The 23,397-nt window shown below is 37.2% G+C and overlaps 1 protein-coding gene across 2 annotated transcripts in view; it reads right to left on the bottom strand.

Annotated features, from left to right (window-relative positions):
• LOC145999777 (tyrosine-protein kinase Fer-like) overlaps nt 1-23,397 on the bottom strand; it is a 311,283-nt gene that overhangs the window by 3,032 nt on the left and 284,854 nt on the right. For both annotated transcript variants that reach the window (XM_083137080.1, XM_083137079.1), the window contains exons 9-14: nt 21,496-21,750; nt 14,001-14,075; nt 5,866-6,063; nt 4,161-4,337; nt 3,209-3,422; nt 1,896-2,048 (exon numbers count right to left, since the gene is read on the bottom strand). In XM_083137080.1, the coding sequence (XP_082993206.1) occupies nt 1,896-2,048; nt 3,209-3,422; nt 4,161-4,337; nt 5,866-6,063; nt 14,001-14,075; nt 21,496-21,750 (1,072 nt within the window). The remainder of the gene's footprint in view (nt 1-1,895; nt 2,049-3,208; nt 3,423-4,160; nt 4,338-5,865; nt 6,064-14,000; nt 14,076-21,495; nt 21,751-23,397) is intronic.

Below are 23,397 nucleotides of genomic sequence, written 5' to 3'. Positions count from 1 at the left end.
AATGAAATGAATGAGCAGAAATAACCACTCCTTCAGACGGTGTGTCACATTTCAAATAATGTCAGCATCATATGAGTGAGGATTGATCGAATTAAATTACATTACTTTTCTGCCACTTTTGGCTAATCACAATGATGAGGATGAGTGATTCAATAATGATGAAATTGATGAAGGGGCACTCACAAAGAATGCCCAGGCTGGGATTCGAACCTGATACCCGTGTCATCATAGCATACTGTGCTAATCACTCCACCATGGAGGTTGGCTATTTTAGTGATGGACATCACCCAGTCAATGATTAGTACAACAAAAATGAATTTCATTAAGTAATAAAGAGTAGTTTTGACATGTACTTACTTTGTTCTCTAGCTTTCACATCATGTGGCTTCTTCAGGAGATAGGACAAGAATAGTCGAGATTTAAGACATACAGGGTGAGCATAAAGTCTTTCCCTGATTATGATTTTTTTACATTGCGCCTCAGTTACAAGAATTTCAACCATGGGTAGTGTTTCAACAAGATGGTGCACCGCCATACTGTGAGTTAACTGTTCGCCAGTTGTTGCATGACACCTTTCCAGACAGATTGATCGGTAGAGACTGTCCCATATCATGGCCACCGCGTTCGCTGGACATAACCCCTCTTGACTTTGGGGGGGGGGGGGGATGGGTTACATTAAGGACACAGTTTTTAGTTCACCAGTTCCTGATATGCCAACTCTTCAGACACGAATACGGGTGACGGAAGAGATGTTGGCAAAGACATGGAGAGAAATTGAATATCGCCTAGACGTTCTAAGGGCAACAAAGGGAGCACATGTCGAAGTGTACTGAAGTGTACTGATAACAAAACATTATGAGTTAAGCTACCATTTCCAACAAACCACATATCTGGATCTAGCATAGTTCTTTAACAATAAAAGTTTGTAATCAGGGAAAGACTATGCTCACCCTGTAGTTTCCTTAACTTACCTTCCCATGTCTTAAATCTTTACTATTCTTGTCCTATCTCCTGAAGAAGCCACATAATGTGGTGAAAGATTGAGAACAAATTAAGTACATGCCAAAACTGCTTTTATAACTTAGTGAAATGATGGCATGTGGTGTAAGTTATGCCTTATCTAAAAATTAATTTGTTTGCCCACATATCAGTCTTGTGTCATGAGTAGAGATAATAGATTTTCATATTTTAAAAATTAGCATTTTAAGAATGATTTTGAATGAAATTTATAATTTTGGGATGAAAGACATTTTTAAAAATTGGCAATTGGATGGTAAGGAATCAGTGTGCCAAATGGTTTGTTTTTCTATATTTTCTAGTTTCAACTCTTGAATATTACTGAAGGAACATATGAAATTTGATAAAAGATTAAAATGTTGACAAAGGCAAAATTTATTGTATAAAAAACATACACTAAAAACGTAATGTTTCCACCCTCTAACAAAGTTTATTTATTGTGAATCTTTGTCTAAAGAAGACCTTGTTAGAGGGTGGAAGCATTACGTTTTTTAGTGATTTTTAATCTTTTATTAACATGAAAACAAGGCTTAACAGTGTTGCCAATGAAATTTGAGTGAAATTATGAGCACTGAAAGTACAGGCTTCTCTTTAGATAGAGCAAATTTCTTAATAAATGGATGTATCATACAAATGTAATTTCACTCTTATTTCGCAGGAAACATACCTTTTGCATTTTGCAGTCAATTTTACACTATGAACACAAGTGTGTATGCTTTGTCATCACATTACTTCTAATAATTACAAAACCAACATTTCTCATGATAGGAAATATTATTAAAAGTTTATAATGGACGAAAAATATTTGAGTAATCAAATCTTGTTTCAGATAAATGAAAAGTATTTTATTGCAACAGCATAGCATGAAGAATACTTACCAACAAGACAGTTCCTGGCTGCCAGGTCCCTGTGGATACAGTTCTTCGACTCGAGGTACCTCATCCCACCAGCCGCATCTCTACACATGGCCATTAGTTGCTTTTGCGTTAAAGTTGCTGCACGATTACGCAAAAATGTTAGCAGCGAACCACCTACAAGAAATGCACAAAAATAATTTTAAGTATACGTACAACATTTCAAATAATTGGTTATGTAAAAGGATTAAATGGCTCTCAAAAAGCTGCAGTGTATGCAGATTTATGCAAGCAAAATTTAATATGTAGCTAGAAATATTTATTGATTGATATATAATTATATGAGGGCAAGTCATTAAAAAACAAAATTGTATTCTAAACTTCATGGAGATATATATATATATGCACAACGAAAATTTGCATTTCGGGACTCAAAATGGTTCCTTAGCAACATGCCACAAAGATGTAAGGTTTACAAGGTTTTGGTGCTAATCAAACAGAAACTTCCCAGTTTGGGGGCCCCTTCGTGAGGGTGGTACCCTGGTCAGTTGCCCGGGTCGCTCGGCCCTAAGCCACCCCTGTGAAAGTCCACGAGGGAATTGAAAATAAAATGTTTATTCACCACGGATATGTGTGTGACCGATTGTGAGCAGTAGAGAAAAAGGTGTTGAATTTGTGTTCTCAGAAGGGCACCGAGACGAGAGGGCATACTGGGATTTTGCCCAGTGTCCCGGTGGGCCAGTCCAGCCCTGTATCTAAGGGTAATATGTATATAATATAATCTAGGGACAAGCAGGGACAGGTCACCTGGACAAAGTGGATTTTTTGCCCCCTTTCCACTTTCCTCCAATATATATATTTACAGTTTTAAGGACGAAAATAATAATGTAATTTTAAAATATTTCAAGTGTTACAGTTATAAAACATGTTTATTGTAGGTATGTGTTTAGTTAATACGTACCCAAGGACAAAGATAACATTAATCTCTTAGCTTATATTGCTTCAACAAAAAGCACAATTCATTTTAAAAATAGATCCCACTTTGAACTCTAGATCCAGTCCTGATTAGCCTGTTTGTGCATAAAGTGGACTTAAAAGTAAAATCAGAAATAAGGTTTTGGTGCTACTCAAGGGGGACACCCTGGTTTGGCACCCCCGAGGATAGCACCCTGGGTAGTTACGTGCTCCAGAGACTTCTCGGACACCCTGTATTTTAAGTTTTCTTACACCTTGACATTTAGGTGCCTTGGCATGGTGCTGTATGCACGAGGAAATTTACCCTTATTTTTTTTTCCTTTGTACCTTGTACCTTGACTACTATAACTAAATCCTCTAACCTGGAACAAGTTCCATGACGATCATGATGGGCTGCTTCTGCACACAAATGCCTATGAATTTCACGATATTTGGGTGATCGTACTGCTTCAGTATCCTTCCCTCCTGCAGGAACTTCTTTTTATGTTCATCTGGCAATGTCACGCGACACGTCTTCACAGCAACATCTTGCTTTGTTGATTTCAATCTTGCCTTGTAAACATCTCCAAAATTACCCTGAAAATTTTGGAGACAAATTTTCAGCAAAAAGAAAGTATTTCAAAAATAACTTTGCATCCGAAAAGTCTTCGGCACATATGCACTGCAATATCACAGCCAACGTACCATTTTGGACAATTTTACGAAAATTAATTACTCTGTACTGTACAGAGCTTAAATTACATACATACTACTTCAAATTACAATATAACTTACACAAACTATGTGTAATTTTCTTCAAGGATCAGTGTTGCAATCACAAATTATTCAAAAATCTCGAAAAGAAAATTTTGTTCACTATCTCTACTTTTTTAAATATTCAATGAATGATATCACTTTCTACATTATTTTCTTTTACATTCAGACCCAGAATCATTCACAACCTCCTTCAGACAATGCTGAATATCATCCTGGGAGCCACCTGTAACAACTTTGTCAGCCATTGTGCAAAATGAGAAATGCACAGCACAAACACCACATGAGCTAGCAGAGAAAGAACAAAGAAACAGCACTTGTGCTGCCTTCAAGCTAGCATGTTATAAACTAAAATATCAAACGTTTGCAGCAAAATATTCCACAAATGATGTAAAAATATGTTTCCATAAGCACTCAAAAACCTGAAGAACGTACATCTAACTTATCTGCCATTTGTGCACTATAGAGGAAAATGTGGATATACATTCTCCTCACAGAAATGGTTAATGGTAACAAATTTCAAACTTGTATTTATATGGATTGTCAAGGAAAAACACTTACACGTCCTATTTTATCCACTAATTCTACATCGTCATTGTTGAGCTCCCACCGTTCCCTTAGCACTGGGTTCCTAAGGACGGCTCCAGATCTACTGGTGACTGGCATTCCACTTTGATACTGATGCAATATAAGTTCTTGAATTGTTGGAAATGCAGGACCTTCAAACCTAAAATGTCCCTGGAATAAAAACAAATGCTATTAATTCCCATTTCATTTAATGAAAATTATAACAACAATAATAATATCTAATTTTGGCAGTAGTTTTGATAGGGTCTTAATGTCAATGGTGGGGGGAGGGCCTATTATAGTTATTACTATTTCATCACTGACAACTCCTAACGTATGTATATGTATAGAAATCTCGAATTCTACATGCTTTTTTGTGCCCGACGTTCCTGTTTTTGCACATTAGTAATAAATAACTGACATTTACATACATTTTTTGACATTTAAGCAATTTTAATACAAGACACACACCCTAACACCTCCCCCCCCAATTTCCTCATCACTCCCCTTTTCTTTCACAAAGACTCAATTTATAGTCATTTTGGCTCTAAAGTTACACATACACTCTCATAATTATAAACCTACACCCCCAGATGAAAAATTGTGGATAAATTCCTGTAGGACAACTGTAGAAATTTCCAGACTGCTCAGTATCCCAAACACCAGAAAATTATTTCCCAAAATTAGAACTGGGACCGGCACATTTTCTTTTCGATTCAGTACTAACATTTTACAATCGCTATGCCCCTAGTGATTTACAAGACTCGATGATGTGATGAAATTTTTCTGTCACTTTCACTTTGCATGAGAGCTAGATCACTTTTTGAGCTATATGCTACAGTGGAACCTTGATAACTCGAACTTCTGGGGGGGGGGGGATCGAGGTATCAAGGATTACGACTTACCAAGGTTCAAGTTATTGAGGGACAAAATCGCAGACTTTGAGTTATAGAGGTCTAAAGTTTACTACACTTCGACTTATTGAGGTCCTGGGGACTAAAACGAGTTATAGAGGTGATTAGAATTAAACTTAGACTCCTAGAGGTTTTCCATAGTCTACCTTCGAGTTATTGAGCTCGAACGGCATCCCATAAACTGTACAAAAATTCGTCTTATCAAGGTTTTATTCGAGTTATTGAGGTTCGATTTATCAAGGTTCCACTGTATTTATTTCAGTGGGTTTAACCACTCCATCTGTTGATAATAGAATGAGAGTTTTGCTATTAATAAACACTGCAAATAAGTCAATTTCACATGCATTATTTTTATTAGGCTACTATTACTATTTGTTTGGGGGGGGGAAGGTTTAACCTCTTGCACAATAATTAATGTTGCAACAAAGCACTAATAAAATATTACTAAGATTTCCACAATTAAGCTCACATGTGGCAATGATGTTACTGTACAAGATGAGGTAACTTCAGCCTGTGGAATGAATTTACTGCTCAGAAGACCACATCAAGACCATAGGAAGGATGACAGGTCTGTATTATACCATCTTTTCTTTTGGCATATGGCTAGCACTAGCACAAACACTTATTTCCCTTAATATTCTTGATGCAACTATAACTCAATATACCTTCCATCATCCATGTCAGCATCACCATGGTTACCATACATTTTCAGGTGTAAGGGCCAATACTTTCTTAGAAAAAACACTCTTAATATTTATTATGAGATGGATTGCCAAAGTTCTTACCTCAGCTGTTGTTTGAATAATGAAGTGTTTGTGGCCACCCCAACAAACTGACAATACTGTTTGGGATTCGTCATTCCTAGTCGTTTCCCTCACCAGGAAGTCACCTTCTCGAGTGAGAAGCCTCACGACTTCCTCCCTCGGAAGAACACCATGGAACCACTCCTCGTCATTCAAGGGGCGGTTGGAATTTAATGTTAGCTATGGAAACAAAACCATGAGTATTAGATTTTACGTAACACTTACTGTTATTTATCTGGTACTCAAGGAAGAATAAACATTAAAAGGATAAAACAAGAAGCATTACAAAAACAAAAAGGAACATTTCAATGACATTGCTTCTAAACCAAATATAGTGGTATTGAAGCGGTGTTACACCATTAAGACACTTGGCGTAACTTTCCCAAGTCCAGGAGTGTGTTGATCTCGTGTTGGGTGAAAGAATGAAGTCTCTCATAGCTCATGAACACAAACATGTATTATAATAACATATATTATACACACAAAGACACCGGTTATATGATGACGAAGTACCACCACTTGTGGTCTCATCGCGCTCACTCACACACACACGAAGGCACTTGAGTTCAGTCAGTCAGATTGCATCATGCATATGACACGTACTTCACGTGGCAGACCTCACTGCCATCTATCATAATTTTTTTAATTATAATTATATTACAGTACTGAACATTAATTTGTAATTTGTGTGATTTTGGTAGCACAATTAGATGTTTGACGTTATGTGGAAGGTTACTATGCTCTAATCTTCCTCCTACTCTAACAACACCCATTTCATCAACAAACTGATTCAAGTATTGTAATTTGCTCTTTGAAGGTAAGGGTGCTCCTTTCTTGAGGGCTTGAATCTCACACAAAAATTCTTCTTGTTGTGGCTAGTTTTACTAATGCAACCAATGCTAACCACAGCTCTCATGCACTCAATGGGCTGTGAAGCTTGTTGTCCCTATGCTTGGCGTTGAATGCAAAGCACCTACACCATGCTGCAACCCGCTGCAATTTACTTAGCGACGAGTAATTCTCAAATAATGTATTTTCTGCCATCCTCACCATGGCTACAAATGACTGTCTCTGCTCTGAAGTCACTTCATTAGTATCACATGTGTAAGACTGCTCCACTGGCAACACTGAATTTGTTAAGAATGAGGGGCCAGCCACCATAATGGACGATTAAGTAAAGCCGAAGTCGAGATTCCACGGCTTGCGCAGTCTGCTGGATTTTCCTTGCTAGCAACGTACGCCCACTGTATTTCTCCTCCTTCCTGTATCTTCACCACACGCAAGTTTTCCATCTGCTAGGACAAGCACTAATCCACAACAAAACAATATGAGAGTCAGAATAAGCTATGATGCTTTTCAAGTTGACAGACAATGCTTTCCGCACTAAAGAAAGCAGGCAAAGTAACAGCACAGCTGCACAGAGCTCCATCCAACCTGGGAAGGGTTATAGTTTTAAGGGGGAGGGGGCACTTTTGTTTTCGATGCAACCATCTTAACTTGCACCTGCCCATTAGAACCTACACATCTCACGTAGACCACTGCTGCATAAGCTGCTTCTGATGCATCGATAGGGTGACCAGACACATACATTCAAAAAAGAGGACAGAGCATGGCGAAAAAGGAGGACAAAGTCATGAAAAAGAGGACGTCAAAAATAAATGCAAAAACATTTGCCATTACTCATAATTTAATCAATATAAAAAAAACTTACCAACATTACGCTCAGAGATACTTTTCAGGTGATGTCTTTCAATAATTTCCTCTTACCTTTAAGCAAGGAAAGCAATCTCCTAATCTGTTATTTAGGAAACGACAAAATACAATTTGAAGCACAGAATATTACTCCTTTTCTAATTCTTTGATATTAATGTAATACCAATGTAACAAGTAAGATTCGCTTTAACTTATTTCCAAAAACCAAATAAAAATTTTAGGTAATTTAGATTTGGTAGAGAAATATGATTTTAATGGCACGAACTTTCCTAGCACTCTTTCAACAGTAGGGGAAAGTGACAGCCACCTTACACCTCATATTAGTTTCTTCCATACTATCCTTTAAAAGCTGGATATTTTCTTGCAAGATCATTGTTGAATTTACACTTTTGCTTCGTTATTTCATGAAAGTAAATATTACTTAACAATCAAAATTCTCACTACACGTTTCTGTATCGCGGATGAATAACTCGAAGAGGAACTGACTGACCCCCGTGGCAGAGTGGTTAGCGCACCGTGCCACAATGCCAGCAATCCTGGATTCGAATCCCGGCCTGGTCATGGGCGTTCTTTCTGAGTGTATCTTCATCAAAATCATCATATCATCGCTCATACTCATCTTCGCGATTAGCCAAAAGTGGCAGAAAAGCGAAGTAAAATAAACCGAATCAATCAATCGAAAAGGAACTGCACAGAGTACATACGTTCCAGCAGTCTCCGAGGGTGAAGCAATGAGTTTGAATAATACTAATGACTTGGGTGCGGAATTTTGCCTATTTGCAATTTTTATGCCTTTGTAGTAAAACAGAGGGCCTAAAGTTTAAGGTTCATTTCATGGTGTTTCTAGTCCAAAAACACATTTTTATAGTGCCTATAAATGCCTATTTTGAGGTGCCTATTTTGCTTAATGGTGTCAAAAAAATTATATTCTTCAATTTTTGCATACTTCAGCTTTCTTTACGTGTCTTTGGCTTTCCCCACATCGAAAGATGTAAGGCTTTGTTGATGCTGTACTGACTGAAATCTGGTATTCGCCAGATTTGAGGGTCTCAATTGGAACATTGTTTTAATTATTTCTTCTGTTACAATGGTACAATTTTTTTTTCATCATTTGTTGAAATTCATATAGTCGTTAGCACAAGCTCTTTTTGTGAGAATTACTTTAACTGACGATTCCCGCAAATGTGAATTTCGATCAAAAGAAAAACTGTTTGTTAACCGTTAGCGCACTTTTATGTATAAACTGAAGCTCTAACACTGTATAACTGTGCATTGCAAGAAGAAAATTGAAATAAGTTCACATTCAGTACCTATTTTAATGGTTTTTTTATTTTAGGGTGCCTTTTCAGTGCCTTTTTCAGTGCCTATTTTCATCATTTTGGTGCCTATTTGACTTCCGAGGTTTCTAGTGACTATAAATCCGCCCCCTACTAATGACTCAGTCGGGAAAGTGATTGTGTTCAGTTCCCAGATGCTAGGTGAACATTGTTCGAATACTAAAGTGCCCCAAGTCATAGGCTATGCCTTGAATGATGATTGTTATGTGTCGAAGGATTGTCAATGCAGAACATGCTATGCTCAATTCTATACTCTTTCCAAAAAAAGGAGGACATTTTGCGATTTCTAAAAAATCCGCCCGGACGCCGGACAGACACCTAAAAGGGAGGACATGTCCAGATAAAAGAGGACGTCTGGTCACCCTACGCGTCGCAGAATCCAACCAAATGAATCTGCACGGTGTGTCTAGGAATAATGCATCGCTCTACTCGGATATCTTTCAATTTTGGCATATCCTGGTAGTATGCAACCCACTCTGCAGCCAAATTGCTTGGAAGCTCGTCGTTCCAATCAAGATCCAACTTCCAAAGTGTTTGCATAAACAATTTTTGCTTTCACGGTCACAGGAGAGACAAAACTTAAGGGATCGAACAGCTTTGATATCTCGGAAAGAACCAGTCTTTTAGTTATAATTGCTTGTTTGCTCGGATTCACCACATCAAAACACAAGTAATCCATAGAAGGGTTCCACTGTATGCCTAAAGTTTTCTTCGCATCTTCTTCATTGAATTGGAACTGCAGATTTGTTTCCAGCAAGTCACAGGGGATAACATCCAGCACTCTTGGATCATTTGACCACCACTTCCGAAGCTCAAAGCCGCAATTGCTGAGTAACTGTGTCAATTGATGATACAGTTCGATTTCTTCTTCAGTAGAATTGGCTCCTGTTAGAAAGTCATCCATGTACACATGATTAAGTAAGCTCCTTTTGGCGAGAGGATAATTCTCTCCTTCGTCATTCGCTAACTGTCGAAGCACTCTTGTGGCGAGAAAACCTGCAGGCTTAGTACCATAAGTAAGAGTATTTAAATGGAATTCCTTGATTGGTTGTTCAGGGGTCCCTCTACACAAAATCAACTGAAAATCTCTATCTTCATATGCAATCGTGATATCAACAGCTGAATGTGACTTCCCAACGTTAACAGAAGAAATGCCTGTTAGTGACACAAACACGGTCTTTCTTTTCAGCCCTAACATTTGCACTGCATTTGTACTAATAAACGAAAACTCACTACAACTATCCAATAATGCACAGAAAGGCTGACACTGGTTATCTTTATGTTTGCAATTGCTGTCGAAAGCATCACTTCAGTGCTTGATTTCCCGTGATTGGCCGCTAAATGTGACGTCACAATCTGATGTGAAGTTGCCAAACTTCTAAAGAGGGAGGGGGGGGGGGAGTCACTTCATGATGAAGGTATGTATGGTGTTTCTTATTGCAAGTACTGCACAATCTAGCGCTGCATTTACTCACCTTATGGAAATAACTAAGGCAATTATAGCATAAGCCACTACCTTTCAAAATGCCTCTCTCTCAGGCTCTGATAAGCTGTTATATTGATGACACTTATAAAGCAGACAGGACTCCTGGTGACATTTAGGGCAACACTGACACATGAAAAGAACTCGCATTTCTTTTGGCACTGGAATCACTAAAGGGTTGTTTCATGGAGTATCCTTGTTGTTTGGGGGGTCGAAGATGCTGACAACGCTCTCACTCCCGTATCGAGGAAGGCTCGTAGCTGCTCAAACGTTGGAAGTTGATCGGCTGACACACTAAGCTCCCACTGCTGCCGCGACACACTGTCTAGCTTCTCCATGGTATGGAAAACCAAAATGGCATCCCAATGTTGAACTGGAACTTCTAGAACTCTGAATACACGAACACACTCAGTTGTTATGTCCGCGAGTTTCCGCAAGGCAACAGCTGATTCTGTCTGGATACAAGGTTGCGACACGAGTCGCATTCACAAGTATGTGCCTTTGCTGATATCTGTTGTTCAAAATTTCCCACGCCTCTTTGTATTTTGTGTCTGTAATCATAATAGATTGCAGCAACAATGCAGGTTCACCACGTATACTATACTTCAAATATTGAAGCTTCTGTGCAGGGGACAAAGATCTATTATTGTGCACAGACGCCACAAACAAATCTCGAAACAACAGCCACTGCTGTAAGTTTCCCGCGAACACAGGCAAGTCCAATTTGGGCAGCCTTACGTCACTACCGGCTTTAACCGACGAAGCACTGGCAGCCATTGTCACACCCTGCTGCTTTTGAGCATGATACAATGTCACCAACATCTGCTCTAATCGGTCTTGAATCGAGCTGATTTCTGCATCAAACTCCGCAAATTGCTTATCACTACATTCGGATGACAGATCACGTAAGAGTTTGAGTGTCCTCTGTTAATTGCACGGTTTTGTTGATGTACACGATGACGCTCTCTTGTGAGAGATTGTCTGACGCAATCTTGTTTTCAATGTGCGTAACTTCGCGTTTCAGAGCACGTTTGCATGAAAGTATCTGCTCCATAGTTCACAACACTAATTCTAGTCCAGGCACAAAAGCCAGAACACAACCGGCACGGGAGAGAATGCACAAAAATCTGCTGGTTAAGTCAATCACTGCATGTTGCACTTACTGCGCTAATCCGGGTTTGGAGGACCATGAAGCGGCGTTACACCATTGAGACACTTGGCGTAACTTTCCCAAGTCCAGGAGTGTGTTGATCTCATGTTGGGTGAAAGAATGAAGTCTCTCATAGCTCATGAACACAAACATGTATTATAATGATGGATATTATACACAAAGACACAGGTTATACGTCGATGAAGTACCACCACTTGTGGTCGCGTCGCGCTCACTCACACACACACGAAGACACTCGAGTTCAGTCAGTCAGATTGCGTCATGCATATGACACATACTTCACATGGCAGACCTCACTGCCATCTAGCGAGCAACTCTATCATAATTTTTTAATTATAATTATATTACAGTACTGAACAGGCATCCTAAATTTCAGTTCCCCACATAACAAAACTGGCCAGACTCGTTAAAACAAATTTTTCAATGCTTCCCATGCATAACGGTACTGAAGGTTGGTGAAACGTAGAAGGATCCCCCCGTTAAACTGAATTATTCTATTCACAATATTTATATCAACTTATCTATTATTTATAATTATTAATTACTACAATTATAATAAAACATTAAATATTAACAATATTACAATAAAAAATAAATCAAAACCCAAACCCTGAAACTGATAACAAGATTATTCTCGTCATTTGACCCAACATCATCATTCTCTCTCATGAGAATGAGAGAAAGGCATGAGCCGTGGGACCACCATTAATGCTGCTGCCTACAGCGCAACATTGCAGCACCCACAAACAGCAATTTGGAAAAAGAGGCTCAGATCTCTCACCACAGGACTCGTTCTGCTTCATGAGAATGTGACTACACACACCACTCACAACACATGTGACGTCCTGGCTAGTTTTGGGTGACGTGAGCTCCAACATCCCCATATATCCTGGACCTTGCTCTGACCGGTTAGCATCTATTTGCTCTTTCGAAGAAGTATCTCGAGGATGCTCGTTTCACTCGGATGCTCTTGTGCAGCATGAAGTAAGGGTTGGGCTCTGACAACAGGACCCAAGTTCTACGAGACAGGCATCACGAACCTCGTGAACCGCTGGAATAAATGCTTGAACCAGGAAAGAGACTATGTTGAGAAGCAGTGTATGAAGTATCCTTTCACACGAGTCCGTTTGTATTTGTAGGCTTTTTATTATTTATTTCCGATCATCCCTCGTAACTCCAAAAATGCAATTTTTGGTTTTGTTTAAATAAACTCCTCTGAAGATCTCTATTTGGAGTCATCTCCACCTCTAATCCTTAGTAGTAAGGTGGAGTCACGTATCTAAGAATACATTATTTCCTCTGTCCTGTAAATTTCATAAATTGGAATTATGGTCCTCGGGTTCTTACACGATGGAATCTGAACTTTCCTTCAATAGTGCAAACAACATCATGACAACTTTGTAAATATTTCCAATATCTTACCCATTGAATGAATTTTAATGAAGTCCCCATGTCCCAAAATTAGCCTTAAATTCCCCCTACCCAAGGAAACAAAATGTCAAATTCCTCTTAACATACATAAACATGTACCAAAACTATAATATTCTTTTAAAGTTCAGTCAGTGTTCAAAGTGAGGGATGATATAGGGGGATGGTATCCCTCAGCTAGCAAAATTTTCGCAAAGCATCCCTTCCAGATGTCTCAGTGTCACCTGTTAAACAATAGGAGCATCCCGTTAGCTAACCTCAAGGCTCTACCAAATATCCCTCCAGCTAACATTTTGCACTTCAAACACAGAGACAAATAAAACTTATGTCTAAACCAGGATCATATTTGATGGGGAATGAATTCCCCTTCTTGCGTACTACACCCCACTTCCCGCTTTTGCTCATTTTGAGTAAAATAGTCCAATGATCCAGAATAGTTACTTTTTTGGAACTTTTTCAAATACCATAACTAACTAACTAACTCTCTATGCCTTCTTAAGAAGATTTATGGCTGCAGCAACACTAGTCTTCCATTTGTCCCTATCCTGGGCAAGATCAATCCAATCCTTCCTATCCTTACCAATTTCCTTTAGGTCCATTTCAACGTTATCCCTCCCTTTTCATCTTGGCCTTCCTACAGGTCTCTTACCATCAGCTTTTTCAACAAGAATCCTGCAAACTCTTCTTTCCTCTCCCATTCGTGCCACATGGCCTGCCCACCTAAGTCTCCTTGATTTAATTATTCTAATAATAACTAAACATCAAAACTACATTTAAAAGTAGAAAAGCTTTGGAAACAAGCTGCTACCTGCCATTGTAAAAACTGCAAGTGAATATTCAAGCAGATTCAAACTGTACGAATGCACAGCACATAAAAAAAAGCATAGTGACTTAGTTTGCACATAACATCTATCCAAAAATCAAGACTATTATGATTTGTTTAATGAAATAAGCATTGTAAAGTAAAAAAGACAAGAAATCTTACTTGAATGCTTGAGAATCCATCGTCAATGCTTTCTATTAAAGACACAGTGGAGTCACCATGCTTAACTCCACTGACCTGAAAGAAATAATTGGTGCACTTGTTATACATGCAAAGATACAAACACATGCAGCAGTGCATGCATGTTTCATTCGCAACATACACAATCAACAACACATCGAACATTAGACACACAGAGTAGGAGATGTCCATCAGAGTGCAAAGTCATATTTAAGGGTAAGCTTTTTTGGCCCTATCACATGACCAGTTGATCACAAATGAGGCATATCAGAGCTATATATATGCAACAGTGTAGAAGTTTTGTCAAGAGAAAGACTGGTTAACACAACTGCTGGTCCATTCCAGTGGGAGCATGGAACTCATTTTTAAGCGTATGTAATGATTTTCAACTCTGGGTTCATTCTAAGAACACACACATCCAAATAATTAGAATGTATTTAAATGTTCAGTGGTAAGAAAAACAAAAAAAGCTTACGCTTCTTCCAGATTTTCATCAGCTCAATAATTAATTTGATTTTTGGTATTTAGCATTGCTTTTCTGCCACTTTTGGCTAATTATGACAATGAAGAACGATAATATGGTGAAATTAATGAAGGGACCCCTGGCATCATAACACTCTGCCTTAAATGCCTATTTTGTTCCCATGCACAGATACATAGGCTTTTAGTACAGAAGGATATAAAAATTATATGTAAATTTCATTGAACCTAAAGGCCTCTCTGATGGCGTAGTGGTAACATCATTGCCTTGTAATCAAGCGGACCTGGGTTCGATACCCGGTGGAGGCACGGCACAGTTCGGATCCCACTTTAAACTGTAGGTCCAGTCCCAATTAGCCTTCCTGTGCATAAAGTGGACTTAAAACAGCAAAGCAATCAATCAATCAATCATTGAACCTAAAATTGTTTCTTTTAACTGTTGCCACATCTTCCAATTATTAATGCTTAAATATTTTTAAAAAGATGCACAAAGTAAGGTTTCAAGTGTATTCTTGTGCCCTCCTATTTGAGTTTTCCATGGATAGATTAGGGGAGAGTATGGAAAAGGTGATCCCCTTGTCCTTTGACAGCTAAAATAAGGTTAAAGTTCAATTGCCACCTTGACACTACCTTCAATGTGCAAAGTAGGTGATAACTGCAAAAAAAAAACTCCTGTTCCTTGAGGCAGAGCCAATGTCATGAAATTAAAGCTGTTAACGTTTTGGAAGCATTAAATTTTGGATGAGCATATTTCAATTTTAGTTTTTTTATTATTCACAGTATTAAAAATTAATACCAATTAAATGCCTTTTTTATTGAGCCTCTTTTCCAAATTTTCACCCCCTTTTGACTATTTGGGGCAGTTTTTAGTGTCAATGGAAAGGCAACTCAGATGGAAAGTACTAGGCCATGTTCACAGATGCGTGCCCAAGGAGTCATAACCTGCCCTTTGGCTCATATTCATTAAAAAAAGAATGCCAAAGGCAGGGAAAGATGGCAAAATGAGGGCTGGCTCCTGAAAAAGTATATGTAACCCTCCTCCTCTTTCCACCTGGGTATGCTACAGCCTGTTTTAGAGTATACATTGGAACCCGGATTTTGCACTACCGGATTATACATTTTCCCTCATTATGCATTCAATCCTGATGGTCACAACATAGAAAAATGGTATAAAATTTTCCTCTAACATTTCCCCGCACTTTTACGTTTTTTTCAGTTTGGTCCTCTGAAAGAACGTAAAATCGAGATTTCACTGTATTTTCTGTAAAATTATTAACGAGTTTGAGACCTCTTATAGCAGTCTGACACATTACCAAAATTACACATGCATTACTACATTTTTCTGAAACATTTCACTCAAGAAAGCACATTCCAATTCCTCAAATAATTTATTTAAGAAATTACATGCAAAATTCAAATATGCAAAGTACTGGAAAGGCTTTAACTTCACTTGTTGCACTTTGACAACACTTTTGGTATTTTATCACATCTGTAATTAATCGTGCACGATGCTTGACCAGTGACATACAGTGACCTTGGTCTTTGCGGTACCACTCCCTACTACCCTTACACACATGCAAAATGGAATTTCCAATTGATTGCACAATTGAAAACAATTGATTGCAATGAGGTTGGATTGATTTAAATCACTCTAAATAAATAATATATATATAATAATGTACATAAGGATTTTGTAGATGTCAGAAACAATTTTGGTGAAGGTACATTATTCTCGTAATCATTTAATGGTGATTATTAGGTTCTAAGATAGGAAAATTTTAAAAAAAGGTAAAGTGCTCCCCTGTATGCCATGTACACCACGCCATGAAGGCATATAGGGGGTGTGGGGTTAGGGCCCTACACATTCTTGATCATGGCCAAAGGTGGTGGTGATGTGATCAGCACCATGCTCCTGGCTGCCTTTACACCCCGGAGTTTCCTCCAGGTACCCACTTTATACGATGCTGGGTGGGTGCCGGAGCCACTTGAACAGGTGAAAAAATTCCCGGTTCTCCCCTGCCGGGGATCAAACCCAGGTCTTTCGCATGGTAGTCAGACACCCTAACGACTGAGCTACCGCGGTTCAGTGAAGCTCTTGCAAAAGGAAATATAAATACACATTTCTCTTGACTTAAAATTCAATAATTTTTATACGCAAAAATAGCAAACATTTTGTGCAGGAAAATATATAAAATACTAATAATGTTAAACCATAAATAATGTCAATATCATTAAACTGTAAACAAACATGGCAGGTGATATTTTTCGAACTATCATTAAAAAAAATCTCCAAAATTCAGGTACAAACACTATAAAAATATTTAAGGTAATATTTTAAGTTACAATTATAGAGTACATCCAGAATGTTTTAGTTTCACTGGAAGAAAACTACTGAAATTATTATTAGTTTCATTAACAAACTCAACAAACAGGAAAATGTATGTTTACGTATATTTTTATTTGCTTTAATCAAACTGTTCAAATATTTTACAGGGCCATTTACTAGAAAACCCCTTTAAATTCAAAAAATCAACAAAAATGATTTTTTTTAAAATAAAAATCATGATTTTCATCCACTCTGGTTGTCATGGATTTTAATTGGTTTCAGGGTTGAACCCAATTTATTCCGATACCTTTATTGGGCATCCAATAGAATCCAATTGATTCCAGTTGAATGAATATTCAAGCCAATTAAAATTTGAATCGTAAATTTCCAGCTGGGGGGCATATTGTTGCACAATTGCCAAAACCGTGAATGTGCTGAATCTTAGTTTTAGATTAAATCATTTTAATATTCAAGATCCTGGGGAAAAAAAGTGTTTTACATTTGGTTAAATGTTTTCATCAGAAAAATGTGTACCTACTTATGGATGTTTATTAGCTCACGTAAGTTATTACAGGAATATATCAACAAAAAGTAGTCTGAAACTGCACTTGCATCAAAAAAACAAAATTACCACATTTGTGGTTTTGGCATAGGTACGAAGATATCTTAGAGTCACACAAGGGGAAGTTTGGTAGAGTAATTTTGCTCTTATATCTATCAAGAAAAGCATTCTTCTGTAAATGGTTTGAAAATGATCAGAAGAAACATTTTATGAATATATATATATATATATATATATATATATATATATAGCCTTGTAATTTACACACAATAAGAGAAAAATTGTGTTCTTATTCAAATGAAGTTTTCAAAGTAAGAAGTTAATTATGTTATTTTATACTCTCATGTAAGCATATATAAATACTGCATAATTATATGTTGCTATTTTTTATAAATAAGCATGAAATACTTGAAACCTCTCCTTCCTGTAAGCATGGGTGCCCATCACTCCTGTCCCCAGATTGTCATAATCTCCATAAAATATTTAATTATTACCATCCTATTAATAAAAGTAACTTTTTGTTAATTTTACTGAACACTTCATTTGATCTAAATTCCCCTAAATTCTCCTTTTCTTCATCTAATGAATTAAATAGTGTTGTAAAAGTGATTTGGAATCAACTAAACTAAATGAATATATTCTAACCCCCCCCCCCCTCCACATCACTGAACACATAATCCCAAAAAAAAAAAAGATGGCGTGGTCAACGTCATTATCCCTCACATGGGGACACCTGCTTGCGAGGTATGTATTTGTAATCAGAATGTCTCACCACTTCAAAATTCTAAAATATGAATGAGAAAAAGCCTCCCCCAGGGCATTTTTAGTCTATTCAAACACTACAGTATGATGGGATAGCACAGGTTTAGAACCCAACATGTACCCATAAAGAATTCTAATTCAGTGTAATTATGTTATTTACTGTTTCAACCTCATAACAACACAGACCTACTTACTATTCAATCATGCAATTTCTGTCAACTTATGAGACAGACCATATACATAACTTGGTAGGTCCAAAGGGGGCAAAAAAAATCAGGTTTATTAAAATTTAAAAGGGTACTTTTGTTACCCTTCTGAGACCTAAGGAGCAAAGTAATTAAGAGTAATTTTTATGATTTTACAAAGGTAACATTAATTTAGCAAATAATCGTGGGTGCTATATTTACGGGATGGATACTATTAGATTCGGCCTTCCTCCCCCCTCCCAAAGATATTGTAGATCCCCAAATTATGACCATGAAACAGACAACAGTTACAGAAAGCCCTGTTGGAAAACCAAACCAGACAAAGTACTAGAATACATATACTGGGCACTCAAATTAACTTCACTGGCATGCAGTTGCCCTTCTAATACTAGGAAACCAAACATAACATACAAAATATTTCAAAAACCCATTACAATCGCTTTTAGTTGCCACTGAAAGACAGAAACTGAAATAGTAACACTACTTAAGACACTTTATTCATCCCGTCACCCCAAATATATGTTGATAATTCTTTCTTAGTTTTCGGGTATACGGGATGACCTTTCGAGAAGGCACCCAAAAGTGAACCTAACTTCAATGAAGTACACCCTGAGCTGCATTTTGCAGGCTAACGAGGCTCTGGCGCATGGACACACAGCCAATATAATCCTCTGTGGAGCTTGCATTGTGTTGCCCATATACAGGGTGTCTCAAAAGTAATAGCGTAAACTGACACAGGTGAAAGTACACGATAATAGAAGCAAAAAAAGTCTCAGTAAACATGGGTCTGCAAACGAGCCATTTTCGAGATAATCGCGAATGTGTGGTTACAAGCCACCACTGTTTGTAAACATTGTCCTAGTTGGTAAAATGCTAATAATGTGTGCGAATGTGTGGGTACAAGGCATCACTGATTTCAGTGTTTGTAAATTTTGTCCAAGTTGGTAAAATAAAATGTTCTGTTTTGTAAACAAAGAGCAAACCTCGGACCGCGCAAGGATTTAAGCACTCTGTGTTTACAAAATGCAATCAATGATGGCTTGTAACCACACATTATTAGCATTTTACCAACTAGGACGAGGTTTACAAACAATGAAGTCAGTGGCAGCTTGTAATCACACATTCGTGATTATCTTGAAAACGACCCGTTTGCAGTCCCATGTTTACCGAGACTTTTTTGCTTCTATTATTGTGTACTTTCACCTGTGTCAGTCTGCGCTATTACTTATGAGACACCCTATATGTTTGTGATTGTCCCTTCATCCATCTCTTCTTATCACAATTCACCTTCAGCTTCGTGATTAGTCAAAAGTGGCAGTAAAGTGAAGTAAAATAAAACACGTTAATTTTTATAGATTAATTTTATCCAAGTCGATAGTCTACTCATTAAGCCAATAATTTATCTCTCCTAAAGTTACGGTTGTTACAAGTATGTAATGTTCTGAGAGAACACACACTCTTTTCAATGGGCATTTATCTTTAGTTTGATCAATGTTACAGTTACGACAATTGAATAAATTTAACAAAAATAAAAAGAAGCAGTTATACAATGAATCTTGTCAATAATGTTATATTGTTAGAACAAACTGAAGCATGCAATTTGTTTCTTTATAAATATTATTATTATTTTAAATGAATATATTATCCTCTCTACAAAGAGTCTAGATATCTTCTGTAGGATTAAATTTCAAAAATAGTGCTAACCCCCCCCCCCCCCACTTGAAATCTAATTCTCTAGAAGAGATCAAGAATCTTTGTGGAAAGATATTGGGATCCATATTTAGCATTTGATAACATCTTCATGTAAAATAAAGAAAATAACAAAAACAGATTGCTTGTTTCACAGTTAAGTTGTTATGTTCCAATAAAAAAAACATTATCGAAAAGATTCATTGCATAACTGCTTCTTCCTTCATTTTGGTTAAATTTATTCCATTGTTATAATTGGAACATTAATTAACTAACTAACTCTCTAGCCTTCTTAAACCGGAAGGTTCATGGCTGCAGCAACACAGGCCTTCCATCTGTCCCTATCTTGAGCAAGATCTATATATTCTTTTCCATCCCTACCGATTTCCTTTAGGTCTATCTCAACGTTGTCCCTCCATCTTCGTCTTGGTCTTCCTACAGGTCTCTTACCATCAGGTTTCCAAACAAGAATCCTGTAAACCCCTCTTTCCTTTCCCATTCATACCACATGGCCTGCCCACCTAAGTCTTCTTGATTTAATCATTCTAATAATATCTGGACATGAATATAAATTATGTAGTTCTAAATTATGTAACCTTCTCCACTCACCTGTCTCCTCATCCCTTTTAGGTCCAAAGATTTTCCTAAGGATCTTATTTTCAAATACTCTCAATTTATGTTCCTCTTTCAATGTAAGGGACCAAGTTTCACACCCATATATTACTACAGGCAAAATTACTGTTTTGTATATTTTAACTTTTAGTTTCTTAGATATTAAACGAGAAGACAAAAGTTTATGGAGAGAGAAGTAACATGCATTTCCTGAATTAAGCCTACTTTTTATTTTCTCTTTAATATAATTTTCATATGTTAATATTACTCCTAAGTATTTGCATTTGGAAACTGGTTCAAACGAGTTGTTATCAATAATTAGATTTTGATTATTACCTAACACTTGGTTTCGGCCTGTAAGCATATATTTAGTTTTATCTTTGTTAACTTCCAAACCTATCTCTTTAGCAGTTTTAAAAAATATTTTAGCATTATTCTTAATTGTACTTATATCATCCCCTAATAAGTCATTAATGGAACATTAATTAAACTAAAAATAAATATCTGATAAAGGGAGTGTGTGCTCTCCTAAAACATTACATGTTTATGTGCTTGCAACAACTGCAAACCACAAAAGAAATAATTCTACAATGCAAACAATACGTACATACAAGAAAAATTAACCCAATGATTCCATGTCCAAATAATTATAACTTTATGCTTTAAACCAGTTCAGTTGCTATCTTTACACACACACACACACAAACCAAAGGTTAGATTAGGCAAACACAACTCAGTACAGAACATTACAACACAAGACTTGTTTCTGTACTTACATCAAAGTGATGAAATAGCAGGATTGTCGAAGAGCCACCAGAATAAAAAGACACACAGACTTACCATGGTGTAACCATCTGAGTTGCTTCTCGTGTGGGAACCTGACCTGGGGAATGGTGTTATCAAAATTTCACTACTTTCACACCTTTCACATACTTTGTCTTGCTCATTCAAAGACTCCTTTTCGTTCTTGTTCTCTGTGAGCTCCTTGTTCCGAGGAACGATCGGAGAGGACGGGTTGGACTTTCTGATAAATGGCTTGCGAAACATATTCACAATGCGTTGTGTTTGTCTTTTGTTCATTATTGTTCGATCACCCTGAAATGATAAAAATGTATTACTGAAGTAGTATTGACCAAAATCTTCTACTAACTTAACCATTATTCTTATTTAAATCAAAATATAAATTAAATTGGCTGAGCCAATACCACTTTGAACTGATACCGATACTCTTCTCGATTCTCATTGATATTGATACCGAAACTTGAAAGTTGTAACAATTAAAAAATTGTTCAAAATATAGATTAATATTAAAGAGTGAGAATTCAACTCAAATTATAAACATCAATTTACCAGAGTTTTGATTTAAAATATAAAAAATTACATCAGAATATAAAAACACCTGTTATGTAATCATAAAATACATTGTTTTTTTGCCTAATATTTGCACAAAATCAATGGAAACCACAAATTTTGCAATGTCTCCAGGATAACCCAACCAATACTTTCTGATACCGATACCACAGGTATCGGCAGATACTAATACATCGGTATCAGCTCAACCTTATATTATTATTACTAGGATATACGAGGGCTGCTGGAAAAGTTTCTGCAATCAATATGAAAAAAGACTTGACATTTTGGGAATGGGTTTATTGTTTTTCAAAGTATTCACCCTTAAGATCGATATACTTTTGCATACGCTCAAACCAATTTTGAAAGCATTTTTTCCACTCTGAAGCTTCAGGGGACACAAATCGCTTACCACGCATCTTATTTTTCATGTGTGGGAACAAAAAGAAGTCATTGGGTGATAAATCAGGTGAGTACGGAAAATGAGTCATTTATTCGACATTTTTACTGGACAAAAAATCAACAGTTTTGTGTGCTGAGTGGGGACTGGCGGTGTCGTGGTGAAGAATAATGCAACGATTTGGGTTTGTTTTATGCAATTCATTGATGACCTCTGGCAAACAAATTGTTGTATACCAATCAGCATTTACAGTCACTTGATCTTCTAAAGATATTGTTGCCACATGTCCGGTATAACCGAAGAAACAAGCAATCATTTGCTTGACAGCACTCCTCGAACAAACAATTTTTGTTGGTTTCGGCTCACTTTAAAACACCCAAACAGTGGATTGCTGTTTAGTTTCGGGTTCTTATGAATAGATCCAAGTTTCGTCCTCTGTAACGATGTGGTACACCAAATTTGACTTGCCTCAGTTGAATTTTTTGAGCATTCTTTACACCAATTTACATGAGCCTGTTTTTGAGCTTCGGTCAAGTTGTGTGGGATCCAACGGCTTGAAAGTTTCCGTATGTTCAGATGACCATGCAAAATCACATGTCACATGCCGATCTCTCTCAATCATTTCATGCACAGCATCAACATTACTGGCAACAACAGACGTGGATGGACAACCTTCACGAAATTCATCACTGAGAATGAAATTCATCACATAGTCCTATTGGATGGTGTTTCATCCCCAAAGGCCAAATGAAGTCACTCGATGCATTGTTTTGGTGTTAAACTACATTTGAAATCATAACAAATCATTGCCCGAAAGTGTTCGAAACTACTACTTCAAACTGCTGTGAAAAATAAACGAATAGGCTTAAACAAACAATCAATGATAATTCCTTCCTTCTTCTCCTTCTTCTCCTCCTTCATGCTGTTAGGCATTGGGGTCCTTCAGCCATCTGCTAAAACTCTTCCTATCTTGTGCCATTCTCTTAACTTCC

The sequence above is a fragment of the Lepisma saccharinum genome, chromosome 15 (assembly GCF_977018435.1).
Source record: "Lepisma saccharinum chromosome 15, izLepSacc3.1, whole genome shotgun sequence".
NCBI classification, from domain to species: Eukaryota; Metazoa; Arthropoda; class Insecta; order Zygentoma; family Lepismatidae; genus Lepisma; species Lepisma saccharinum.
Note: the sequence above shows the minus strand (reverse complement) of the source record. Positions and strands in the feature narration are given on the sequence as shown.